At 44.0% G+C, this 27,386-nt stretch overlaps 1 protein-coding gene across 1 annotated transcript; it reads left to right on the forward strand.

Moving 5' to 3' along the window:
* The first annotated feature begins 43 nt into the window (after positions 1 to 43).
* Positions 44 to 27,037, forward strand: znf219 (zinc finger protein 219). Its single transcript, XM_049568514.1, has 5 exons — positions 44 to 182; positions 13,067 to 13,151; positions 13,745 to 16,079; positions 16,261 to 16,407; positions 19,509 to 27,037. The coding sequence occupies exons 3-5, from the start codon at positions 13,748 to 13,750 to the stop codon at positions 20,699 to 20,701; spliced, it is 3,672 nt and encodes a 1,223-aa protein (XP_049424471.1). The 5' UTR covers positions 44 to 182; positions 13,067 to 13,151; positions 13,745 to 13,747; the 3' UTR covers positions 20,702 to 27,037.
* Positions 27,038 to 27,386: the final 349 nt, after the last annotated feature.

The raw sequence follows: 27,386 nt of genomic DNA on the forward strand, positions 1-27,386 counted from the left end.
GAGGGAGACAGAGAGAGAGAGAGAGAGGAGAGGGTGACCAAACGGAGGGAGGAGGGAGGGGGAAACGGCGTATGCTTGTATACAACCCTGATTTCCATTTTTTTCCCAACTCGTAATGTATTTAATTCAAGTGAAACGTAATCATGACGTGTCGTGTCATTAATCTCCTCGCCGCCTCTCCCGTAAGTACACTGAGTCTTTACTTTCAACATATATCCTATATCTCCATTTATCTAGTTTAATTTTATCCACCACTCTGTTTACATATACACTTTTATGCATGGTGGCGTGAAACACCGGTGATGAAACATTTCCAAAATTGTTGAATTTATTGCGACTGTTGTTGCCTGTTTTTTTTTCTTCTTCTTCTTCTCACGAGCAACACACGGGATAATGGCCAATATAGTTGTGTTTTATTTTTGTGCAGTTTTTTTCGGGGGGAATGTGTGCGCGCGTGTGCCTGCATGTGAGTGATTGGCATGTAGTATGTATGTATGTATCTATCCGCGCGCTCCGGAGCACTTTACGTGTGTGTCATGTATGTAAGCCGGCGTATGTGCGCGCGTGGCCGACATGCATGTAAGCCTCGGAGCCGTCCTATAGCCCGTGACATGACAAAAAAAAAAGAAAGAAAGACGGAGAAATGCACTCTAATTCAGCGAACACTCGGTGTAACATGTAGAACAAGTCGACTCGGTAGGTCAACTCGATTTTAAACGCGACTTTAAAATGGTTGCAAGATCACGGAAAGTCACTCGGAGTGCCCAAAGATGTATTTTATAAATCCGCGTTAACTTTAAACCAAGTTCTGCTCGCGAGCACTTCGTATCCGCGCGAGGGAAAGGAAAGGAAAGCAGTTTTTGACCTCTTCTTCTTCTTTATCCCGTTTTAACCTCTCTGGAAAAAAGAAACGACGTTTGCTTCCCCCCCGCACACACACACACACACACACACACTCACACACCAACCCCAAAAAAGTAGCTTTTACTAAAAGAGGCACAAGTTCTCGGTGCGTAACGGAGGATTTTCGATAAGCCGCAGACATATTGTCCAGGCGTAAAAGTGGATTTTTGCATGTTAGCAAGTTGATTTACAAAAGCGTAATTTGTGGGCCAGATGCGATTAGCTTGACTAATTCTTTTGTTGGGCATTGTGTAGTGCATTGTTTTCGAGATAAGCACCGCCACTTTCATCTGGGATGTGCGCAAAAACGCATCCACGGGCTTCCACAGTGTTTTATAAACCGTCCACTTTCCCCCACCTTGCTTTTTTCCTTTACTACGATGTTTACTACAACCCGTTTACTTGTCCTAACATCACCTCCAGTGTCTACAAGCTCAGAAAGTAGCATAGCAAGTGTGGCATGCAACGCTGTGGCCGTGTGTGTGTGTGTGCAAAACGCGTGTTGCCAGATTGTATTCTGCAAAGAGAAGTTACCGGTTTTTTAAGGGGGAATAATGTGCGTTTTTTTTTTTTTTTTTGGACACGATGTCGCTTTTTTGGGACTGAGAGATTGGCAGAGGGACTCGAGATGAAATCCATGATGGCACTTTCTTCCTCCCCGTCCTCTCCCTCGCTCGCTCACTCGTCTTTTTCCCCTCCCTTAATCTTTTGTATAGAAAATTTAAGAACAAAATGGAGCAGGGGAGAGAGCGATAGATAGGGCTGACATGACACACACACGCCAACCTCCCCGACTTCTCCCCCAAACTACATCCCACACTGTTTATGATTTTTAATTTTTTTTTTTGGGGGGAACGGGATCGTGCGCGGACACCATCTGCGGGCAGGGTTAATCTCGTTTTAGAGGAGGGGGGTGTTTATTAGTGCATTGTTTGTTGATGGTTATTTATTTCATTAATGTGCCTCTAATTGAGATGGCCGCGAGAGAGAAGAGGGGAAAGAGCGACTGAAAATGGTTGCACGTTATTGACGCACATCATAGGGGCGAGGAGGAAATTCCTCATGAGATAAGGCGCAGACGTGTCATCTGGGTTGACCAAAGACACTCCTGTCGCCTTTTCTATATCCAATGGAATATGTTTAGGGATCCTGAAATGCCCTATTTTTGAAAATCCACCCAAAATGTCACACTTTTGAGAGCGTGTGCGTAGTGGAAGTAGGTTGACATTGCTGGCTTGTCCTATAAACAGGCATGTTGTGCAGGATCCTTGAACTCTTTTTATGTTTGGATATTTTTTTATCCTTTAAACCCAATAAACCTAAATTATCTCAACACATCTGTGACTTGAAAACTGATTTAATCTATGAAATAAAGTAAAGATTTTTGCTCACTATAGTGACGTCCTCTCGTCGTTTGAAGTGTTTGCAGAAAACTAACAAAAAAAAAAAAAAGTATAAAAGCACAAGTGTAACCTGAAGTATCCCTCCACAGGTACATGCACTTTTTTTGTGCTGAGATGATGCTTTCACGTTCCAAATCCTCATCAGGAACTCACTGTCCTAACCAATATGAAACACTGGCCCCATGCTAAAAAGAGTCTAATGGTTTTGCCTCATTAAGACCTCTCTCTGCTTGTTGTACTCAAGTAGTATCCTCCTCCTCCTCCTCCACCTCCTCCTCCTCCTCCTCTGCCACCATCAACGCCGCCCTCCTCCCCATCTTTGTACATACTGTACTGTACTTGAAGGGGGCACATACACCCCAATCCAGGTGGCTCTTGGGGGAAGAGATTGTATGTGAGGGAGAAAGAGACAGAGTAAAAGGGAGAGGAGTGTAGCACCAATCAAGGCTTCTGATTGATATAATTGGGTCATTAGTGCGCTGCGGGAGAGGCACCTGCTTGCCCTCAGTTAGGGAGAAGCTACTGCATTGTGACATTTTGAGACTGCTGAGAGTTCTGCCGCCTGCTCGGGATTAGTGTGTATTTAGAGCATTAGGGTCTTACTTAAATAGTACGCCACTTGTGCCACTTGTATTGAATTTGCAGACCAGTTTCAAACTCCTGTTTTTACAATAGAGACGGACAGGTAGATGGCACGGTTTTTCTGATCGACCACGGCGTGCGTTTGACTAGGAATCAGAAGTTTGATAGCAAAGCGAGCGAAGCGGGTCACAGCAGCAGAAGAAGGGGTCCGCTGTGGTTTCAAACAGCGGGTCAGGCAAAAGATAGAGCGGCAGCGCTGTGGGTGTCAGGAGATGGTGAGCAGAGGGAGCCTTAAGGTTAGTAGAGAGGTATTAAAGCGTCAGTAGCGCTTGTTGGGGTGGTCGAACAGTTACTCCTCCACACACACCTTTCCCAGCTGGCACCGGATGTCAATATGACGTCAGAAAGACATTGAATTTAACTCGGAATGAAAATCAGGTTGACGATATTTTACATGTCTAGTGACGTTAGAATTGTTGTTGGGTGCTCAGTGGCTCAGCAGGTAGAGCAGGCACCATCCTCGCCACAGCAGCCTGCGTCCGTTGGCTGCGTGTCGACCACCTCTCTGTCTCCCTTTCACATTTGTTCTGTCCTATCTAATAAAGACATAAAAATTTTCTTTAAAAAAGAATTTAATGTTGCATAGATGTTAACATTGTAGCGCTTTGCAGACGTTGGGTTGTGTTCCTTGCACCTTTTGACTAGATGTTAAAGATGTCTACTTCAAGATGACGTTGGCGTGAGACGTTTGATTTTGGCAGGTGCAGGTTAAACGGAACAAGTGACAACCCAGAAAAGTACCTTCATCACATCACTGATAAATAAAAATAACATAAATAATAATCAACAACAAGAGGTTTAGGCAGTTAGGAGGTATGGGAGTTTAGAGTTCAGCAACACAACTTAAAACCAGCAAAATATCGGCACCGTCTGTCGTCAGTATCCTACGTCACACATCCTGACCTTGAATTTCGGTCACCCAAATTCAATCAAATATTAATGTCTGGCGACGTTGGTGGCCAGCTGGGTTCCTATGTGAATTCAGTGTCTTTCCAAAATAGACAAGCACGCACAGCGGTGTAGATTTCGAGGAAGACACAAGGGACACATCCCCCTCAATATTTAGAACGAATGCATTTGTTCCCTTTGATAAAAACATAAAAGTTGCAGAGGACAAAATAAAAGACTCTGATTCTTTAATTTCGGGGTTAAAATTTTCTGATGGAAGATCCCTAAACCCTTAGTGGTGTAGTCGTAGTTGATGAGATGGATACACTACTTGGTCGGCTTTTTGGCTGATGGGTATGGGTAAAAGAGGTGGGTATACCCCGTATACCTGAGTATACCCTCCACTACACCACTGCACACCTTCCGTATCATATGTGTACCACCAAATTTTGAAACAAAGTCCATGCCCACATGCAGCCTTGGTCAGGTTTCAGGAGGTGAAAACGTAAGGCAACTTATTTTGGCACTTTTCACAAGCGCAAGATCAGAAATGCCTTTTCGGAAAGTCTGTCCAAAAGCATACAGCGTCATCTGTGCCATATTTAAATGATTATTATGTCCCGTTCCTCTCTATGATGTGCCTTTCACCACGTCATTCGGAACAGCTATGAGCACTTTCACCTTCAGACAACACAAGCCAGTTCTTCTTAAGTATACCCGCAACTTCTGGAGGCAGAGCCTGTGGTCTACTAATATGAAGACCAGCGATTCGATCCCCGGCTCCCCCAGACCACATGTCAGAGTATGCTTGGGCAAGACACTGAACCCTAAATTGAGTGCAGATGAATGGTTAACTGAGTAGCAGGTGGCACCTTGTACGGTAGTCTCAGCCACCGGCATGTGAATGGGCGAATGTGACAAATAGTGTAAAGCGCTTTGAGTGGTCGGATGACTAGAAAGGCGCCGTGCAAGTCAATCATCCATTTACTTTAGGCTCCCTCGACTGAGAAACCAAAGTTGCTTTCCAGCCTCGTAAACATACTGTCAAGGTGCCCTTGTGCAAGGTGCATCACAACAAATTACACCAAGAGGTGTTAATTCGAGTATTGACAACCCTACTTGCTGTACATATACATATAAAGGTGTAATTGAGTGTGTGTGAAGCATAGTGCTACTAAGAAAGAGAACACATGCTCTGCAAATTTCCCTAGGGTGAATTAAGAATCAACCTATGTTAACAGTTTCTATTTTTCTCAGTAGGTGCTCACATGTCTGATATATGTGATACACTTATTCCACAAGGAGGTCACAGTGCAGGGTCAGTATCCTCAGGGTTTGTGGGTAGTGTGCATCTTGCTCAAGGACACTTCGGAGACAGTGGGGTGCTTATTGCTGACAGAATTAGATCAGTATTTGACTGACAGTTTTCAGCACATACTTGGATTTTTGATTAGAAAATAAAGACATCACGTAGGTGTTTGTTTCACCTGTGGGACACACGATCACCCCTTCCTTTGCTTTTTTTTTCTCTCAACCCCTGCAGGTGATCGTCAACGCGCCCGGATAAGCCTTTTAGAAAGAACACATCCAGTGATTTGCTTATGACATTTGCATGCTCAGAACCAATTCTTCTTTTAAGGCCTCAATCCTGTAATCCTGAATCAGACGAGTCAGTCAGCGCCTCAGCTCATTGGTTTAGACACAGCACGGCCCTGTATGACTCGGAGCGAGAGCCTCGTCTCTCTGCCGAGACGCTGTGATGTTTCCAGCGTTCACATTCACTCGCTCAGATCTGGCATCGCCGCTTTGCTCCCACTTCGGCGCCCCGCGACTGCGGGGAAGTGTCGGCTCGTGTTCTCCGCTGGAGGAGGAATTCATTCAGAAAGAGCTCGAGCAACAGATTGAGAGGAGATGGGGAGTGGAGGGAGAGGTAGAGGTAGAGGAGAGGAAATGAGGTGGTAAGGTAAGGCAGGAAGAAATAAAAAGCAGGAGAAAGTGGTGAATGTTGCTGGTGGCCTCCCCGGATCTTCCAAAAGATGAAAGAGCTGAGGACAGATTGAGAGTCGGGCCTGAATGTATCATTTTCACAAAGTCCTCTTCACCTGGCTCACAAAATTCCTATCACAAAGGTATCAATCTATCGCCAATTGAAGGACAGTTTTTTCCAACAGCACCATGAGTCCCTGTAGTTTCAGTTTTGAGGCAGAAGTGAGGTCTTTGATATTGTATTCTCAGACCAAAATGATACACAAAAGTTTCTCTATAAGGAGTCACATCTTTACAGTCTGTGGCGGCGGCACAGTGGGAGACTTTCCCCGTTATCACTGCCGAAGATGAAGGGAGGGAAGAGTGCGAGCCAGACAAAGTTGGAGCGGAGCAGGGAGTGAAGCAGGGGGTTCAGGGAAAGGTGAAGTAAAGGAAATGAATACCGTCTGTGGGGAAGTTCGCCACGTGACCACGCGATAAAAACCACAGGACCAAATTATACTGTACCGCACAGAGAGCCCACTCCCCTCCTCTCTCTTCCTTCCCTCAATCGCTCATCCTCTCTTTCACCTTTGTGTTTTTTCCTTTTTGTGGTCAGTCTCTCATTTACCCACTTATCCCCGAAGGACGCCTCACCTCGCACACACTTCATCACATGAGAGTAAAAGTAATACAGCTGGAAGAAAGGTACACTTGTAAGGATTCACTGAAGTACACACACAGAGACACACACAGCCTCCAGATACACTGTTTACTTTATGCCCTAAGGCCCAGGCCTGAGACCTTGGAGATGCCTATTTTTAGGTTCGTGGAGGAGGACGTGTGCAACAAACACAGAAATACAGACGCAGATAAGAACACCGAGGTAGTTGGAGTGTATCCTTTTCACTCCTCTGTGTCCCTGCAGGCCAGGGGTCCTCAACCTGGAGTTCAGGCCTCCAGAGGGATCAAAAATAAATAAATGAATTAATTGTAGGGTCGTGAGATGATTAACAAGCTTGGAGAGAAGGAAATAATTCCCTCTTTTTTCTTATGAAGCACTGCAGGCTTCTTTAGGCTATAAAAAAAAAAGATTAAAATGCAAGTCCAGGGGCGATCCTAGACTCTGGGGGGGCCTCAGGTTAAGAAGCCCACAGAGGCTTTGTCCAAACTAACGCTATCCAGGTGCCATACAGCAGCTAGAAAGGGCTCCAGTTTTTGGGGGCAGTGGTGGTGCGCTGTTTGGTGTCTTTAAAGAAGGTGTAAGGTTGTTTATAGTTGCTAAATATGCCAGTTTGACTGGCCATCGAGGCCCCTGTTCCTAGTTTTTTTTTGTGAGACCTCAAACATTAGCCTGGTTTGCCTCTCCTGAGCAGTCACCCCTGAAAGAATAACCCGGTCTCACTTCGAAGTTGTCGAAATCCAGCGCTTGGGCAATGACTTGCGGCGACAGACAATGACGAAAAAAGCCGTCCTTTAACGACGGCATGATTTGCAGCCGGTCGCCATTATAGTTTAGCGGTGCTCGGCGACGTCAGGGGGAAACGCGGTGGGACAAGAACAAGAGTTAAGGCGGCGAAAGTCAGAGTACGGGGGGTGGAAGGCTCCAACAAACACAGACCTTCACCCAGGAGGTCGGCGTTTCCTGTAAGATTCTAAGGCCAAACCCTGTTCTTTGTTGCCTAAACCTAACCATGTGTGTTAGTTGTTGGAGGCAAAACAATGCCAGTAAAATTAAAAGTAAAAGTAAAATTTCCTGTGAAAATGTACATTTTGAAAATAGACGTCAACACGTCATGATCTGGACGTGGAAAGTCCGTGACCAAATGTCGATACGGCCCTGACACACCAGCCAGTCAGTCAGCTGTAAGTCAATGTTGGGTCATTGGGAGCGTCTATCACCTAAGTTTTTGCAGTGTGTCCTGCACCATTGGCACCAGTTGGCCTTTGTCTGCTTTTTTTTTTTTAGCCGATTCAACGTGTTAAATTGGCATTGGAAAAGGTGGAGCCGGTCGGTGAGTGAAATTGCTCTGACTGGCAGTTCAGCTTAGCGCACAAGAAGAGAAATGGAAGTGAGGAAAGCAACTTAACGGCATAAGTCAGGGGCGTGAGATTGAAACAAAAGCCACTGAGCTCTTTAGCAGAAATGGTTTGTAATTGTGTCACTGGTTGCTGGCACACGATTAAATATCATGTCCTATTCCAACATTGGGTTGTGTTGTTAATATGCTCACTGGCTAACCAGCATCTTGAATCCATCCTGTTGGTCTTCCAGTTTCCCATTTTGAATGACGAACACAGTCTATCGCCACCAGCTGGTGTGGCGAGTTAATTCCTCTCACGTAGGCGCACAACATACGTGCTAGTTGGCTGCAGTCTTTGCGGTGTGTTCAAGTGCATCTTCTTGGTCGAGACACAGGCGACGGCCTTCATCGGCACGAGTTCTTTGATGTCTGTTTGATGTGTCTGGGCCTTAAGGACAAATCACACTCTTAAGAGCTCACAGACTTAATTATGCAAACTGTGATGAGTTGTTGCAAGTAGGCACTGCTCGGTTATAAAAGCTAACAAGCCAGAAAAAAGTACAGGCAACACAACACACAGACCCTCTCAGCCTGTAACACATATTTACACTCATCTCATTAATGTAAAGCTGAGCAGATAGAGCACTTCCTGCCCACCCACATACACACACGACACACACACACACTGTTAAAAACACTAAGTGAAAGGTGTTCACACCCTCGCATTTACAATTATGATGTGTAGCGTTGTGGCGTGTACAAACATGCTCTAACTGCCTTCACAATAAAACTGTACCACTAGTGGATATTTACACAATGACATCAAAACCCCCCAAAATAAACTTGTCTGAACATATTGTGCTTCTACTCCCTCGGCAACTATTTATCATGGATGTGATGTATGACTCAGCAACCTTCACCCCCCCCCCCCCCCCCCCCTTCCCTTTACACACACCTTGCGACACAAGTGCAGGAGCATGTACTTATCAGTATTTAAACAATGCAGATTTGAGCTAAAAAAAGAAAGTTGGCATCTTGACCTCTGTCATAAAAGCTCATTTCCAGCGAAGGTAATTCAGTACATCAGTTATCTCAGTGCCCACAAAGTTGCACTGCAATTACGGTAATGACAACATGCTTAACACAACAAGGATATGCTTTTAAGCTGTCATTACTGAGTGAATTGCAATGTTGTTGCACTGCTGCACGTACACTGCAAATTTCAGGGTCAGAGAAAAAGCAGGGGGAAGAAAAATCAGCGAAAGAGCAGTTTAAACGGATACTTTACAGATTTTCTACCAGCGTTGTATAATAACAATGTGGGCAGTATGTGTAAATGAACTGTGGTAAACTTCCCCCCATCTTACCAGCACCCAGATCTCCCTGCTCATCTCCTAACTCAAATCTGCCGGCTCCAGGGTTGTTGAACTACAGGTTGAAGCACCACAGTTTTGTATACCTGCCACCACAGGCATAAAGAGTACAAAGGCGGATTGAGAGAGAAAGAGAGAACCGCCTCCCTCTCCCCTCTAACTTTTCACAAAGAGTATAGAAGCGGATCGAGAGAAAACCACCTCTCTCTCTCGATCCGCTTCTATATTCTTTGTGTAGAAGCAAATTAAAAGAAAGATGCCCCCTACTCTCTTTCGTGATCCACAGCTCTCTCTTGATCTGCTTCTGTACTCTTTGTGTAAAAGGAAATCGAGAGAAGGAAACGCCCCCTCTCTCTTGAGCCACAGCTCTCTCTCGATCTGCTTCTATACTCTTTGTATAGAAGCAAATTAAAAGACAGAGAAACACCCCCTCTCTCTTTCTTGATCTGCAGCTCTCTCTCTCAATCCGCTTCTGTACTCTTTGTGTAAAAGAAAATCGAGAGAAAGAAATGCCCCCTCTCTCTTGAGCCGCAGCTCTCTCTAGATCTGCTTCTGTACTCTTTGTGTAGAAGCAAATTAAAAGAGAGAAACACCCTCTCTCTCTTTCTTGATCCACAGCTCTCTCTCTCGATCCACTTCTATACTCTTTGTGTAAAAGCAGATCGAGAGAAAGAAACGCTCCCGTTTCTCTTGATCAGCAGCTCTCTCTCTCTCGATCAGCTTCTATACTCTTTGTTTAGAAGCAAGTCAAGAGAGAGACGCCACCCTCTCTCTCTCAGTCCGCTTCTATACTCTGGGTGGCTCTCTCTTGATACGTTTTTGTAGAAGTGAACTCAGATAAATCTGTACAACTAGGCAGTGCTGATGAAATACAAATGAAGATTTTTTTTACTGTATTGCCTATTTCTTGGCTAAAATTTCTCCAGAGACATATTTTAGTTCACTGTTTGGCTGTAGTATGAGAGTTTGTTAACAGGAAGTGGGCCATACTGTTTCCTGTATTGTAAAAACGTGGGCTGAACATACTGTTATTGCGTTGCCTCTTTCTAACCTAAAATGTTTTCAGAAACATCTTTTACTGTACTGTTGTGCTGTAATTCAAGATTGGTTGTTACAAGCTGGTCGCCATATTGTTTCCTGTGGAAGAACGGCTAATCTTGCGTTACGTAGCCCAGCAGCAGGGGCTTTTATTGGTCTGGTGCAGCGCAGTGTATTCGGTGCCCTTTGAGCTAAAGCAAATGCCTCAGCTCTTTTCCTGTGTTTCCTCCGTTCATATTTGTATCTTTCTACTGCACTGAAATTCTTCTGTAATAAAATTTTCTTCTCTGTACTTTTTGTATCCAGTATCAACATGCATCTCGCGTCAAGACTTACTGTTTAATTCAGGTGGATCACATTTGCACCTGCCATCAAAAAATGCATTTCTATGATGATCTTTTAAAATCAGATTTCCCCCTCCTTTGCACAAACCTCTGCACGCACTGCTTCTCCCTACATCCTTTAAAACTGACAGTTAACACCTTGTTGAGCACCTGCACAATCCGTTTGTGGCCAATTCCTGCATACAAAGGTAGTTAAAATCTGCAGATTGGGGGATGAATTGCAGTTTTTAGTAATGCGGACAAATGTGTCCCAGACCGTGTCCGGAGGTGCTTTAGGTGGCTGGTTTTTCACTGCTTTTCTTGGTTCATTAACACCTGGGTTTCATGCGCTTCTGCTCCACCTGATTCCAATCTGATTTCTGTCCCTCATTCGCCCCCACCCCCTTTTTCCCCGCATCCACTGCTGCACCTTATCTCCTTCTCTCCATCTATCCAAATTTTCTTTATTGGCATGACAGGGCCGGTGGTTGGCGACAGCCACCGTCACGGTGGAACAATGCATTGTGATGGTGATATTCATATGATAATGCCATCAGACTTAACACTGCTGCAGATACATTTAGAAACCCGAGCCCTTTCTTTTTTTTCTTTCTCTCTGTATTTCTCTGGATGTATATTTGTGTGTGTTGACTTTTCAAATGATTTTTAAATCTCTTGTTCTCTCTTCATGTTATGCCCCAGCCTGCCACTCCACCACTCTGATTTCTCTCCTATTCTCTGTTCCAGCATGTCTGTCGCTTTACCCTATTTTTCTTCCCCCCTTTTCCCCTCAACACCATGCTGGCAATCGCATTAAATCATTTTCATTCACATGGCTTCTGACAATGTTTTTTTCTTTTTTTAACGCTGCCCAGTTTGTAACTGCACTGTATGTTTCTCTCTGTCTCTCTCTTTCTTTCTCTCCGTCTGCCTCCTTTCTCATTTTTTGCTCTTCGCCATGTTGGCAGGGCCCAATCTACCAGCTGATATCAGCATTCCCTGGCACTCTGCCAACTGGCAACACTGCAGGAGAGAAAGAAAGAGAGAGGGAGAGAATGAAAGAAAATTAGTGAATAATAGACGGAGGGAGGGAGCGAGAGAATGAGAGGGGGATGGGAGGAGTGTGAATCGGGGGGAAAAAGAAAGGCAGAGGGGAGAGGAAGACAGAGAGAGAAAGAACAATAATGGTGGATTAAGAAAGGACTCAGTGTGTGCGAGTGTGTGTCTGTGCTTGTGTGTGTTTATGTGATTGATATGGTGTGATATCCCTGTGAGTCATAGCTGAGCTAAAATGTCAACTGGCTACATGAGAATCTCTTTGTCATCCAGGCTCAGTGACACACACACACACACTCACACACAAACCCAACTGATCATATAAACACATATGTGACCATACTGCCGCGTGAACACAAATATGGGCGACACACCTGCGAACACAGATGTTCCATTGTTTTGCCACAATGATTGATGACCTTTTGTTTTGTTTGCGGGCGCCTCTGCTGCTTCTCAACTCCAAATGATGGACGAAAACAGCCGATGTGCATAAATCCGGTCTAACTGATGCAAACTGCTGTGCACTCAAAATATTTGGGTGTGTGAGCGTGCTTGCCAAAAAATGCTTGTGTGTTCAATATGCTGTATATCACACTTTACATTTCAGCTGACTCTTGTTATCTGCAGCCAGTCGACACAACAGTTGAATAAGCTTTGTACATTACTTTAACAAGTAACCATGACTAAGCAGGGTCAAAGCCACCACACCCAGGCTGTAGATTTAACAAACATTGTTGTGCATAAGTGCATGCATACTGTACATGACTGTGTGTGTGAGTGTGTGCCTACACTCCTGATTTAAGCAAAAAGCTGCTACTGTATGAGTGCACAGGAAGGGCGTGTGGGGAAGTCAAAACATCGCGCGCCCATCCTGTTTGGGACAGTCCATGTCCTGTGGTGGTGCCCTTAACTCCTAAACACACACACACACAGATACACGCCGATGCACATTCACACTCCGGCTAATCATCCCATATGTGCTAACAGTATGCTGGAGCGCATCGTGAACGCACGCAGGAGGCAGAACAGGTGCACACCTGTTACACATTGAAGCGCATGCATAGCGCACACCTACGCAGACTGAGGAGTAAATGAAGATCAAATGAAGATTTGCTTTTGTGCTTAACATTTTCATGCATTAAAACACATGCAAAAAAAGGTGCCGTAATGCGTTTGATTCTCTGCTATTAGCATTTATGATGGAATATATTCAAAGGGTCTCGGAGCAAATTGGTTTTTATCCCGTTTGACAAATATCTGCTACCTGCAGTTCATCACTCAATATTTCAAAAAGCATTTACGCCTACATCGACACTGATATTGCTAATTAAGTAAAATAAAGTCTTGAGTTAGATAATAGCTACAATAATGTGCCAATATATGTTTTTAAACTCATTTTTTTATGATTGCAAATATCTCATTTTTAAAATTTTGCTTGTTTTTGTCCCCAGAAAATTAAAGGAGGAGGCTGCCACAGAAGAGTGTCCCCTGTCAGCCAAGACACTAAAGAATGGCATAACATCACACACACTTCTGGTAATTCTCTACTGTTACTCATACACATGCATTCATCCTAACCCTAACCATGGACATACTTATTTATTGACTTATCAGCAGTCACCAGGTTCTTTCTTCAGAGACCCTGGGGGATGGGAGCATTGTTACTAAATGACAATGTTCCTGTTGCCCCAGTGCAGTGGCCCAGTAACCTCAGATTTTATCTAAAATTTTGAATTATTGTAATGTTTATGGGGCTCTTCTAACCCCTATCAGGACTCATAAAAGGACATATTTAAGTAGATCCCATACTACCACTCCCCGAGAGCCTCTGCCCCTTGGAGCGCTCTTTTCAGAGCGCTGCGTTTTAACCTCAACCTAACCTGAACCCTCTAACCCTAACTCTAACCATATGCATTCACACATATGAACCTGTTAGGCAAACTAATACTATTTGTCTATTTCTTGGCCGTTTTCCAGATCTGGTCAAGGTCATGTTACAGTTGAAGATAATTATGCACAACATGCAAATTTAACCTTTCCTCCAGGTTTTTAAAGTTGTGACTCCTCTTAAGTCATCAGTTCCACTCACTATCTGTATCTCTCCTTCTCTCTGTGTTTCGTACTGATAGAGGATGGATTCTCCGCCAGAGTGTGTGTTGTCTCTTTCTTGTGAGCAGCCCCAGTCTCCCCCGACACTGCCGTCCCTGGACCACAGCCCCCAGGCCTCTTCTCCTCACACCCAGCTCTCTCTACCTGACAGCCCAGTCGTGCTGCCCATTCAAAGCCCCGAACCTTCCCCCCAGAGCCCGGACACCACGCCTTATTTCCCCCTCTCTCCCTTCCCCCTCCACGAGGACAACAACAACAACAATCACCACGATATTGATGAAGAAGATGACGAGGAAGGGTTGGATGGAGTACCTCCATCCCCGACCCCTGCGGTGGCTCTGTTCCCAGGAGGAGGGGGACAAGAGGCTGGGTGCAGCCCTTGCTTGGACTCCTCTCCTCCAGCCACACCATCCGCTCCGGCCCTTGGGTTTGGAGCCCTGGAGCTGGCCCTCTCATCTGGGCCGAGTGGAAACTGCAACGACGAGCTAGACCTCCAGCTGTTTCAGAAAGATACTGTCACCAGGGCGATACCTGGAGTGGGAGCGGCTTCATCGGGGCCGGCACTCAGGTTTCCCTGTCACGTATGTGGGAAGAGATTCCGATTCCAAAGCATTTTGTCTCTTCACGCACGAGCTCACAGTCTGGACCGAGACCGCCGAGCTTCAGCCCTGTACCGTACTGGACTCCCCTCAGCACCTCTAAAGCAGCACCTCAAAATCCAACAGAACCACAAAGACTTAATCCCGAATCACAGAAGTCACCCAAACCAGCGTATACTGCCAGGGACTCTCATCCAGCATCTCACAGAAGAAGAGGATGATGAGGTCAAAGGTCTAGATGACGGCCTACACACAGACCAGAACCCAAACTTTTTGCTGGATGACAGCACACCTCTGACCCCTCCACTTACAGAGGACCCTGTTTCTGTGACCCCTCCCTATTCCTCTACCATTGGGGAGGGTGCATCTACTCCTTCAGCACCCACGTTCCGCTGCCACGCCTGCAAAGGAAAATTCCGCACGGCTTCGGAGTTGGCACGCCACGTCCGCATTCTCCACAACCCGTATAAATGCACTCTTTGTCCTTTCTCTGCCAGCCAAGAGGAGAGCCTGGCATCTCACTTGCAGGAGTGCCACCCTTCCCCTGAGGTACCTGCTCTGCCGCCGGCCTTCAATTCCAGGGCGGTCATTGCAACCCCAGATACTCCTGTGCCCACCCCGACCCATACCCCAGCCCCGACCCCAAGTACCCCGCAGGTGACAGTGGTAGCTACAGCAGCTGCGTCCCCTACACTGCCAGCATTTCGCTGTGATACTTGTGGACAGCGGTTTACCCAGTCTTGGTTCCTGAAGGGACACATGCGAAAGCACAAGGACTCCTTGGACCATAAGTGCCAAGTATGCGGCCGTGGCTTCAAAGAGCCTTGGTTCCTCAAAAACCACATGAAAGTACATCTCAACAAGCTTGGGCTGAAGGCTGGGCTGGGAACCCTTGGGGGACCGGGAGGTGCAGAGCAGCAAGCCAAAGGCTCTGCTAATAATCAGTCTCTCAACGCCCTCTATTCAAGCCTCCTTCTGGCACAGCAAAGAGGTGGGAGAGGTGGACAAGGAAGATCAGAGAGGGAAACTGGAAGCAGAATGGGGATGGGCTCGAGCAAGTCAGCCATCCTGGGATACCTCGGGCTGCCCAGTGATGGGAGTGGGGCCAGCTGCATGGAGAGACTTCAAGCAGTGGCTCAGGTGGCAGAGATGGGCAATGGTGGTGGTGGTGGCTCAGGAGAAGGAGGCCCAGGAAGAGGAGGGGGAGCAACTAGAGGCGGCAGCACCGGTGAAACTACCGCATCAATCTCAGAAGGAGGTGACCAGGCAACTTGGTGGCAGCTGGTGGCTCGCAGCCTGGCTGTAGCTCAGCAGCAGCAGCAGCAGAGGCCCCAGCAGCGAGGCCAGCAGCACAGCCAGCGAGGCCCCGGTCGGAGCTCTGTGATCACAGAGGCCGAGCAAGTCAGAGCCTACCTCGGAGGCCTGGATCCAAGAGAGGAGTCTGGCGGAGCTGGAGGGCCCTGGGAATGCCCAGACTGTGGAAAGCTATTCCGCAGTCTGCAGCAGGTGGTGGTTCATGCTCGCGTTCACACTCAGAGGCCCCAGAAAGGAGGCGGCGGTGGCGAAGAGGAGGGGAGTCGTAGAGCAGCAGGGCTTGGAAGAGGAGGCAGCGGTGAAGTGAGACAGGAATCTCAGCTACACGGTGGCGGATCCCAACAAACGGGGGAAGTGAGACAGGAATCAAAACTGCACAGTGGTGGATCACAACAAGCAGGAGCAGCTACGGGGTTTCACTCTGTCATCTCAAGCTTCAAAGGTACACTCACGTGCGCTTTTCCTCTATTTCGTCTTTTGGGTTCCGTTTGTTTTCTCACATGTAATGGTGTTTTTATCACAAGAGCATATTATTTTCATACTGTTTTTCTTCAGTTGTAAATAGAAGCTCTCATGGGGCCGTTCACACCAGCTGTTATCTTTACATTTTTCTCCACTTGCAGGAGAAAATGGCCTGACAGCAGTCTCCTCCATACCTTCAGTTCCCACCAGGGAGCGAGTGCGTGGCAGAGGGATAAAAGACTGCCCCTACTGCGGTAAAGCCTTCCGCTCTTCACACCATCTCAAAGTGCACCTGAGAGTTCACACAGGTGAGAAGCTGCTGTGAGTTTAACAAACTACATTTACTTTTTTTAACCTCTATAAATCCCTGGAAAGGTTTTCATTATGCATCCTCACTTTAGCAGCGCTACCTTTTTTTCTTTTTTACACGTTCACCCCAGAGAGCTAGCCAGCGCTAATCATAGCCCTCTACTGCAGGCAGCCGAGCAGCCCCATCGGAGCAACTCCTGGTTAACTGCCTTGCTCGAGGGTATATTAACAGTAGTTGCTGAGGAAAAATCAAGCCACTCCAAGGATTCAGTTTGGTAAAATCTCAGTAGAAAGCTCACTTCTCTCACTAGCCAGTCACTCCCAAAAAAGGTACAGAAAACATTTAATTTTCCCCAAGTAATTAACTCTTTTTTGGCAACTTCATTAACTCAAAATTGTGCAAAGTAATTTGTCTTCTTAAGGTAAACTATATTGATTGCCGGTGTGGGGGGTTCGAACCCATGTTCTCCCCATGTAAGTGTGGGTTTTCTCTGGGTACTCCGGCTTCCTCCCACAGTCCAAAGACATGCAGGTTAATTGGTGACTCTAAATTGTCCGTAGGTGTGAATGGTTGTCTGTCTCTATGTGTCAGCCCTGTGACAGTCTGGTGACCTGTCCAGGGTGTACCCTGCCTCTCACCCAGTGTCAGCTGGGATAGGCTCCAGCCCCCCCGTGACCCCTAACAGGATGAATGAATATAATGATTCTCACATAAACAGGAGGTCACAGATTTCACCTTGATAACATTTTTTTGCCTTTAATCTCACAGATTCACATTCTCTGATATTTGAAACAAGTGAATCTGTAATTGTTCCTCTTAAATTTACCTCACATAGTTTCTCAATAATTCTGACCGTAGAACAGAAACACAGGACACTCCAGCAGACTCTAACAGGCTTTACCCAGACTTAAAAAAACAAAACCAGTGAAAATGAGAAAAAAAGCCTCATACTGAATTTCTGGTGATAAGTGAGTAGGATTTTTAATGAAAATTGGGAACTCTCACAGCACTCACTCACACTCTTAATTAATGATCCATATTCATAAGACTTTATCAGCACGAGTCATTGTCGTTTTTTTATTATTTGCCTTCTTCACTTGATGTATTTGATCAAAATTAAGACCCCTCATCCTTTTTTTTTTTTTTTTTTTTGAGATGCCACCAATCTCCAAATGAAAGGTAACTGGAGCACATCCAAGTCTTTCCAGCAAGACGTTGCCCAAAATGCATTCAATGAAATCTATTTGAATATTGCCATTATGAGTAATCGTCTATAGCTGACAGGACCTATCACATCACAGCTGTATTATTCATGATAGCGCACAGCTCTTTCTCTCTCGTGCACTATTGCTTCTCTGTGCCATCAAGTGATTACCACATGGTCAGTAATTTAAATGAAGGCATCAAATTATAATAATACTCTCTTGATATTACTGTCCTCTTGAGATTATTACCCCTTGAGACTTATATCCCTTTTTTTTTTTTTTGTTGCTCCGGCAACAAAATCAAATTGTTCACATTTTCGCATGTACATCTGCATTCATCAGCAGAGCTGTGTTTTTTTTTGTTCTTGTGAATAAGATCATTTACGCTTTTCATATGTAATGCATTTCCTGCTGTTGATGTGCCTCCAGCATGATGCGCCCCCCCCCTCCTTTTTATCTCCGCCAGCAGTGTAATTTTTAATCAGTGATGGAATACTGCCATCTCCCTTTAAAATGCACAACTACAGCTCCCACTCAACACTGTTTAAAGTACCATACCAGTTATTAAGCAAGTCACTGCTCAACATTTTTTTCAATAAATGCTGTAGGCTACTGTTGCAGTTTTCCATATATAAAAATGTATACATGAAAAATGGTTTAAGTTTGCGCGAATTGTAGTAATAAGCTAAAACACTAAGAATTAGTGGTTCCTTTAAAGGTATACTAGGCAGTTGTTGTTTACTATTTGTAAAAATGCTCGCCAGCGAAAGTGAAAGCAGAAGCCAATCCCACATTTGCTCTCGTTTGCCGTTTCGCCTCGCTATATTTGCATATTTCGGCACTGTGATTCTTGAATGTGTGCTGCTTATGGTCTAGCACCTGGTCACTACTGTTACCTCTTTCAGTGACAGCTTACCGGGTCCAAACCGCAGTTGGCTTATTAACTTATGGCTTATTAACGTTAATTAGCTCAGCTCGTTATAAGCTGGTAACTAGCTTTTTGATGGCGAGGCGTTCAGGTGCCGTTCACCAACAATGGCTTTACCGCAGTCATTTCATGAGGTTAAGATGTAGCTGTAGATGTACTACACACTTCTAGTGAGTCATAAGAGATGATTGACAGGGATTACTTCCGTATGAGTCTCACCGAGATGTGGCGCTAACAACAACGAATACTTCTGGGTAGACAACTGCCAATTGATTTGAATTGTGGACATAGGTGAAATAGGCACGCTTGTTTATTTCTGCTGTCATTGTCAGCCATAACTGTAACGTTTAAAGATATATATCTAAACACAATAGTCCAACCTGTGCTTATTTTTATACCGAGTTGCTTTGTTATCATGCTATAAACCAAATCTACCAACACGAATGCTAAACAATGTACGTATTTTAGCCATCCGAAAAAAGTCACACGTAGGCAAATCAATATTATTGCAAGTGACCACTATATTAAGAAAATTTTCTCAGCTTTACCTTACAAACTAACCAATCGAGGCAGCGGTAGACCAGGACTTCCAATTTTATGCAAAATAAAATGACTATTTTTGTCAATGGAGTCTGGTGGATTTGAGATAATAGTTTGAGTTCCCTGTCAGAAAATGACAACAACAGTGGCATCTCTCATCTTGTAAGGTGAAGAAAACTTGCCCCCATGGTGAGAATCCAAAAACGGAGAAAAGTTTTCATGAATTGGAGTTAAAAGGGGGCCCCGTTTAACAAAATGAAAACATCCTTTAAAATCTCTTACAGAGCTTGTGCAGTAAAATGCAAATCTCATTTGTCCAGTGATATTCTCAGTGCTTTCCAAACATGAAATAACATAGCATAACATTTATCTTTACAGACCAATACCATTTCCCCACCCTTACTTTGTTCGTCTTATTGTCTCTAGGTGAGAGACCCTACAAATGTCCCCACTGTGACTATGCGGGCACCCAGTCAGGCTCGCTGAAGTACCACCTCCAGCGGCACCACAGGGAGCAACGCAACGCTTTGTCAGCCTCCTCCAATTCCTCCTCCAGTGGTCTCACCTCCACCATCAACAGTCTGACCTCTGGAACCTCTGGGCTGGCCAAGCAGCGCAGATCACAGCTCAATCACTGCCCGGTGAACCGAGGCCCAACCGACGCCCCCACCTCTCGGCCCAGCCAGCAGTCCTGGCTCTTGGGGCTTCCAGACCAGCGGGAGCATCGGAAGGCCTTGGCAGCTCTAAGGGATGTCGACTTGGAGACCCAGTACAGGTATCTGTCTGGGGTGATGGGAGCTCTTTACCAAGGTGGAATGGAAGGAGGCTGGATCAGGGAGTCTCCCCCACCAAAGGCCCCTAAAGTGTCCCGTCGGAAGCCTCTTACTACCAGTCGAATGGTTCAGCCGTCGAGTGACAAGGACGGACCTGCGTCTTCAACCCAAGAGGGTGGGTTTGAACCCCTGGATTTGTCCCGTCGCCCCTCACCTGGCCTGGGAGGGATGGAGGAGGATGGAGGCATGAGTGTAGGGGAGGGAGGAGGTGTCAGTGGCGGGGATGGCATTGGGGATAGCTCAACAGGGGTCAAACTGAGCCAGTGTTTGTTCTGCCCGTTCCGTACGTCCTCAGCGGAGCTAATGGCCATGCACCTCCAGGTCAACCACACCAGTAAATCTAGGCGCAAAAGAGCCCCCTCTACCGCCTTGGATGATGATGGAGCCCCAAAGGCCACCAAGCACCGCATGGATCAGCCTGACCTCGACTCTCTGACAATATGGAGGCATGCGACAGAGGCAGAGTCCCAGGCACCTTTGGGGGAATGGTCCTCAATGCAGGCCAAGACCCTGAATGGGCTCTCTGAGGATACAGAGGACCATCTGGATGACATCCTCGACCATCCGGACGTGGCCTCTGTATCCAAGAATGTCAGAGACGCTCTGGTGTTCAAGGGGAAGATGGAGGGGGATGAGGAAGAGCAAGAGGAGGAGTTGGAAGAGAATTTGGAGAACAGCAGTCTGGAGGACTCAGAGGACCAGGATCTGAGGATGTCTCTTGCTCTTTCACCAGCTCTGAGCTCCAACCACATGGTGGGAGAGGAGGAAAGAGTCTTAACAGATTAATTTGGGATGACACCGTTTAAATTGGAGAGTTGGGTTCAATGTTTTCAACCACATTTGACACGGGATTGAAGAAGGGGCAGGTAGCTTTGAGAACGGAGGATTCTTGACCCCTGAGGGTTTGGAAAAGGACAGAGAGAAACATCACAGCTGTTATTTTTCCTCTGACATTATTCGTCTACTTCAGTTCCGACAGTGTGGTCATCCACAAAATAAACTTCCTGTACAAAAGAGCATAGATGCATCTTTTCGGGATTTTGTAGGCCACTTTCTATTTTTTTTCCAAGCTTCACTCCAAGATGGATGAATTTTTAAGGTGATCTCCTGTTTGATAAATGAAAGGAACATGTTTAAGATCTAAGGCATAATTCCTGCATCATTCCACATTTATTCCACATTAATAATATTGGACTGTATATTTCAGACTACTATACTGACCAAGCTAAAGCCAGCTGTGAAGAGATGCTCTCCTGACTGACCCCTGATCAGTTTGAAACCTCAAACTTCAAGTTCCTCCTCAACCTACACGGACGTGGGGGAAAGTTTAGCCAGAAAGGTTTCAAGCTGTGCACCTCAGCTAAGCTATGTGGTATTAATTTAAGGCATGAGGTAACTGTTGCAGGCCATGTGCTTTCCCTCGACTATATATCACTGCCTTGTTTGTCTGAAAAGTGTTTCTACACGATTGTCCTGAAGAATAACTGAAAGAAACGTTTGTAACTTTTTTTTTTCTTTTTCAGTTAGTGCCTGTTCATGTGCGTTGTCAAGAGAGTCTTTGGTATTCCTGCGCATCGAGGCTCCGATAGGTCACTCATTTTATCTGAATATACAGTTTAAAACAATTTAAGTACAGTATATTTGTTAAAAGTGGTTCTAGGGTGTTGTGAATAGTTAAGTTGTAAAAGAAATGCTACATCGTAGAGCCATGTCCTTGATGTAGATGGCGGACGTTTGTGGCTAAGCTTGAAAAGAAAACAAAAAAAGTAGGTGATATACATAATGTGATGAAAAAAGGTCAAAAGCTGAGTGATAAAATGGGGTCAAAATTCAGTGTTTACAATGGCGCCGAATGCGGGTTGGGTTGTCAAGACAACGTAGATGCGTGGATAGGAACAAAACTCAGAGCGAGAGTCCGTTCGAGGGCCATAGCCTCCGAACACAATCAACTGATGTTATTTTAAAGAGACAGAGACTTAGCAACTGTGTCAAAAAAGGAACAATTTCTCCACAGGAGAAAAGATACAAGGTAGAGACCGAAAAAGAAAGCAGTACCCCTGCCAAACAGGACTTAATCTGAGAAACAAACTGTACTCTTGGGGGTATGGTGTCTTTTAGATGAGTAGATTCCCTCTCTTCTTCTTCTTTTTTTTTTATAAGAAAAGAAAAGACAATGGTAGGAATAATTATTAAAACACTAACAAATGCATAGACATCCCAGTAGAATATGTGTAGCTTTTGTAAAGACAAGAAAAAAACAGCAGACTTTTGTTTATTTTCATTTCAAGATGCTTACAGAAAAAGGTTATCAATATAGGTAATATTGATTATAATGTTCGTGAGCTAAGACTAGTTGGAATGTCTATACAGAGCACTGTGCAAGGTTTGAGTTCCCAAAGTAGTTGTTTTTATTTTGACTTTAATCGATAGACCAAACGTTTTTTCAATGGAAGTTGTCACTTTTTGTTGTCGTTTTAAATGTGTAAAGCTGTGGTTTCCATAGATTTACCCCATCACTTAGTGGAGAACCGTCGATCAGTTGTATCAAATATCTAACCGTTGAACTGGTTGTTAAATTAAGTTCACATTCAAAGTCATTTTTTTGTGTAAACATCAACACGTCCAATACATTCTCACTCCAACCTCGTCACATATTGACGTTTGGGTCATGGACTTTCCACGTCCACATACGACGTAAAAGGTACCCTGGGTGCGTTGGTTGTTGACGTTCTGGGACACAGTGTCAAGTTCTGCCTGTTACATGCGTTGCCTCCTTTCAAGATACACTTCCATTTTCAAAGGAAATATACTGTTTACATACAGCCTCTCTTTGCCCCGCAAATTGACATTTTGTTTAAACTTCGACAACTAACGCATGTGGTTAGGTAAAGGCAACAAAAGCTCATGGTTAGGTCTAGAAAAAAAAGAACAGAGTTTGGCTTTATAATCTTACGGGATGCAAACACCGCTCTCGGGGTGAACGTCAGTACTTGTTGGACCCATCCACCAACCCTCCCAACTGCCTTACTCGGACTTTAACTTTAGTTCTTGTGCTCCTTCCCACTTGGCGCTAACCTATAACGGCGTCCAACCGCGTATCATGCCAACGTTAAAGGACAACTTTTTGCCTGGCACTGGAGGTCACTGCCAAAAGCGGGATTTCGATGACTTTGGCAACACATTCTCATCCCGACCTTCTCACATATCCATGTTTGATCATGGATGTTCCACATCCACATACAACGTGCAAAGAGGGTGCTTCCGTATTCACAGCGAATTTACCGTTTACATACAGTCTCTTTCAGAAAAAATGCACTATATCTGCGAATTAAGTTTTTTTCCCTTCAACAAAGTATGTGGTTGGGTTTAGGAAAAAAGAACAGGGTTCGGCTTTATAATCTTATGGGACTAGAACACTGCTCTCTCCACCAACCCTTCAGAACACCCTACTTGGACTTTTTGCCGCCTTAACTTTAGGTCACGTCCTGCTGCGTTTCCCCCTGATGCTGCTGGCCGCCATTAAACTACAACGGCATAACAACCGTATCATGCCAACATTAAAGGACGGCTTTATTCGTCTGTGTCTGATGCTGAAAGTCGGATTTCGACGACTTCGGAGTGAGACTGGGTTGACATGTTTACTGCTATAAATGAAAACAATTACTTGCCATTAATTGTTGTGTTTTCAATAGGAAAAATATAAACTATACACTCTAAAAAATATTCATTCTGTTGGTCAAAATCAAAACATCTTTGATGTAAAATAAATAAGTTAGAATACCTTAAACATAAAAATTTGACCACCAAATACCACCACGACTTTTGGATAAATATTAAGTTGGTTCAACTTAATTAAGCTTTTCGATGTTGAAGGTCTAAGGCCAGAGTTGGACGTACTTAAAAAGATGCAAGCAAAATTGTTACCTTAATTTCTTTAAGTTGAACCAGTGGATTCTTCGTCACGTTGTCAAACAACCGCTGTTTATCTCCTCCAACTACTTCTTGATGGGGTATTCTATGATTGCAACCTCACCTTAATGTGCATTAATGTGTTTAAGTTCCTTTCTTTAGAGCACCTTATGAGTTTCGTAGTGAAAAGTCCCTTAGTGGTGTCTCCTTAACAACTACTGTCAATGCCATCGTGCCTTCTGTTTCAAGCACTTCCTGGTGTATTTTGTAAAACTCACCAAAAGCACTTAGCCTATATCTACACACTCTTTTCTTCTTCCTCACTGTCTTCCCCCCTCCTTTCTCCTCTTTTCTCTTCCTCTTCTCCTTCATCACCTCAGAACCATTCCCTTAATCTTTTTCTCGTGTCTTTACCTCTTGACCCCTCTCTCCTGAGGGAAGCTGTTTTCATACCAGACCTCTCTCTACTGTTCAGGCCCGTTCGGCCTTAAACAAGGTCACTAGGCCTTATTACAATCTAGCATGGCTAGACTCTTGAAAGAATGGACTACCTAACCTTTAGACGAGTAAAATAGATGTAGGGTTAGTCTACTTTTGGTCTTTATACTAATCCTTTGTAAACCAAAGCCCAAGTCTAATGAATATTATATTTAATCTCATAAATGTGCCAAAACATGTCCGAGGTGACACTAAAGCTCAACTTGAGAAACGAAATAATTCACTTCTCTCTTTCAACTTTCTTTAACCCATCCTCCCCTCTTCTCTCTCTCCGTCTTTCTCTCATGCTTGCTCTTCCTCCATGTCGCTCTCTCGTCCGTAAACTGTCGATCTCTAGCACCACTTGAAGGTGACGTGTACTATCTGGTATTGAGGCCTTTATTAGATTTTTATTTCAGTTCGTGTGGTGTTTGTTCAATGCCGTTGAGATGGAAAAATGCTCTTCTTATAATGATAATTATTATTGTTTTGGCATTATGGTTAAAAAACAAAACAAAACAAAACAAAAAAAAAAGAGACATGTGTTGTTGAATGTTGTACAGATAGCACTAGAGATGTTGTGTTTTTTTAAAGAGAGCACAAACCTGAGTGATGGTCCCTTCTACTCCTCCCACTGGCAGATGGGAATAAAACAGCCTGCCAATCAATCTAGATGTCTAATGACAAAAATGTCCTCGGTGATGACAGATTTTCAAAACAAATCCTTTTGTCTAAGTAGCGTTCTTCTCTGGAGATTTGAATGTAAAAAGGCAGCCTTCGAGTCAAACTCTACACCCAAATTTTTCACACAGAAAACAAATCCACTCTGAAAGACTGAAGCAGCACTTGAGCCAATATTCTTACTCTTCTGAAGGTATAGTTTGATTTCAGAGTCACGTTTTTGCCTGTGTACTATGAAACATATGGATGACTATAACGTATCCATAAGCAGTCTGTGCAGTAAGTAAGTCAAACAGGAAGTTAAGCCCACTTTGGCTCATGTATCCATGGGATCAGTAGGAGTGTCTTTGAAAACTTCTGAAATACACCTTAACATTATTCCAGAGATTTACAGTTGGTCTATTTCAACCTCTTGTTAAATTAAAAAAGTGTTAATAGAGGTGATAATTTCACATAAAGACGTGAGATGTTGTCAAACTTCTGTTTTTGTGTGCCACCAGCCACAGTGCAGGAAGATAGAATTGTTCCAAAATCCCCAGTGGTAAAGGCGTATTTCCCAGTTTTTGAGAGGCACTGCTACTGATATGGAAGCAAAAAAGAGACATGAGTATTTTGATTTTAATTTGAACAACCAATGAATACACCACTGAATTCATAGAATTGAAATATTTCTCTATGAAAACCAGGTACCTGAATTTATTTGTTCTGAATTATTGAATTCTGAATTTACCTCATTGGCATAAAAACATAACATTTCTTGATCTGCAATTTTAAAAGCTGAATTTGGATCATTTTTTCAATGTAAACAAAATCAGATCAAAAACTTCAAGTTTCAGAATTTAAATAGATAAAATAAAATGACATAAAATAAAATAAAAATAGATTCAGTTTGCTGAAAACTGACAAGTCAAAAATTCAAATAGCAATGTTTATTTACAATCACTTGCACATAAGTAGCAGAAACCGGATGACTTACTATCCCATCGTCCCATCGTTCTCCCTGGTAGTCATCTTTGGATTTGAATTTTCTAACCATTTTTTGTGCTTTAATAGGGCTGAAGTCAGTTCTCTTGCATTTAAAATGTTGCTTGTGGATTTTTTTTTTTAATTGAGAAACCCAGAAATTTTTGATCTGAATTTGTGAACAATGAAAATATATATATATATATTCAAATTCAGCCTTTTGCAAATAAAGAAAATCAACCAGTTTTCATCCCAGCTAATCAAATACTGGTGCTTTGTCAGTGTCAAAATGTAGTTCAACATTCGTAGACAACGTCTCAATTGACGGGTTGATACATGCATTGTGTCTTTTTCAAAATAAAGTTACATAGGTAAAACACTTTGGTTTTAGGTTTATTTCCAGAAGTTTAGGCAACAAAAGTTAATGGTAAGGGTTAAAAATGGTTTGGCTTTAAACAAATGCAGTTGTTACTAATGTAATGTAACGTCACGTCAGGTGTCATGTGACATACATCAAAAGGTCAGTTTAGACGCATGGTTTTCAGAGTAAAGTATATCAATGCTGAGTTAAGTGGTGTTTAAATTTCAATATTTAGTATTCACGTACTTGCTTCCGTACACTTCCACTGATTGAGCAAACTACCGTCAAAGTTCGCAAGAAGACGTAACAGTGCATCGCTGAGTTCGTCTGAGTTTCATAAAGGGCAAAAAATCTCCACAAATCAAACTATGCCTTTACATTTGCACTTGATTTCAGCGGAATAAAATGTGGCTCCCTTTTCAAACACCTGAAAATTTGCACCTTATCTCCTGATTGTGAATCAGATAATTTCACCAAAAGCAGAACGATTTAGTGGCTATCATGGGCTGACCCTCCACGCGCAGTATCTGTAGGTCTGATTGTTTTGAAGGTGTCGTTCATTGTGAAATGACAAATCTTTGCGAGCTGAGGGGGCCATGCTGGGTTTGGGCTCTTGTGTAGTTGACTGCCATTGCAGTGAGGGAAAACTGATCTAACATAGTAGTGACTAATATGACTTTGTGGACAGATAAAAAAAAAATAAAAATAAAACACATTAGAAATAAATAAAAACATGCAAAATAACCCCCTGTCTCTGTTTTTCATGTCTTTTTACACCTGATGCCATTTCACTCTTACATTTGAAATACTCAAGATGGTAAACACACCATATGATGACATCATAATCCCGAGACTTCTGACCAATCATCAGTTCTGAATATGTATTTATTGCTTGTAAAATGTGTTCATGTCAAGAGAAGTTGAGGACACCTCAGTACGTTTCACAGCCTGAATCAAACAACCTTTAGAGGAGGGCGCCCTCTTGTGGCTTTAAGTAGAATTGCAGGAATTATGAGGGACTCCTCAATCATCCCCTACTGACTTGATCTTTGTTTCTGCTCCGAGGTTATAGAAGAAGCT

The sequence above is a fragment of the Epinephelus fuscoguttatus genome, linkage group LG23, assembly GCF_011397635.1.
Source record: "Epinephelus fuscoguttatus linkage group LG23, E.fuscoguttatus.final_Chr_v1".
NCBI classification, from domain to species: Eukaryota; Metazoa; Chordata; class Actinopteri; order Perciformes; family Serranidae; genus Epinephelus; species Epinephelus fuscoguttatus.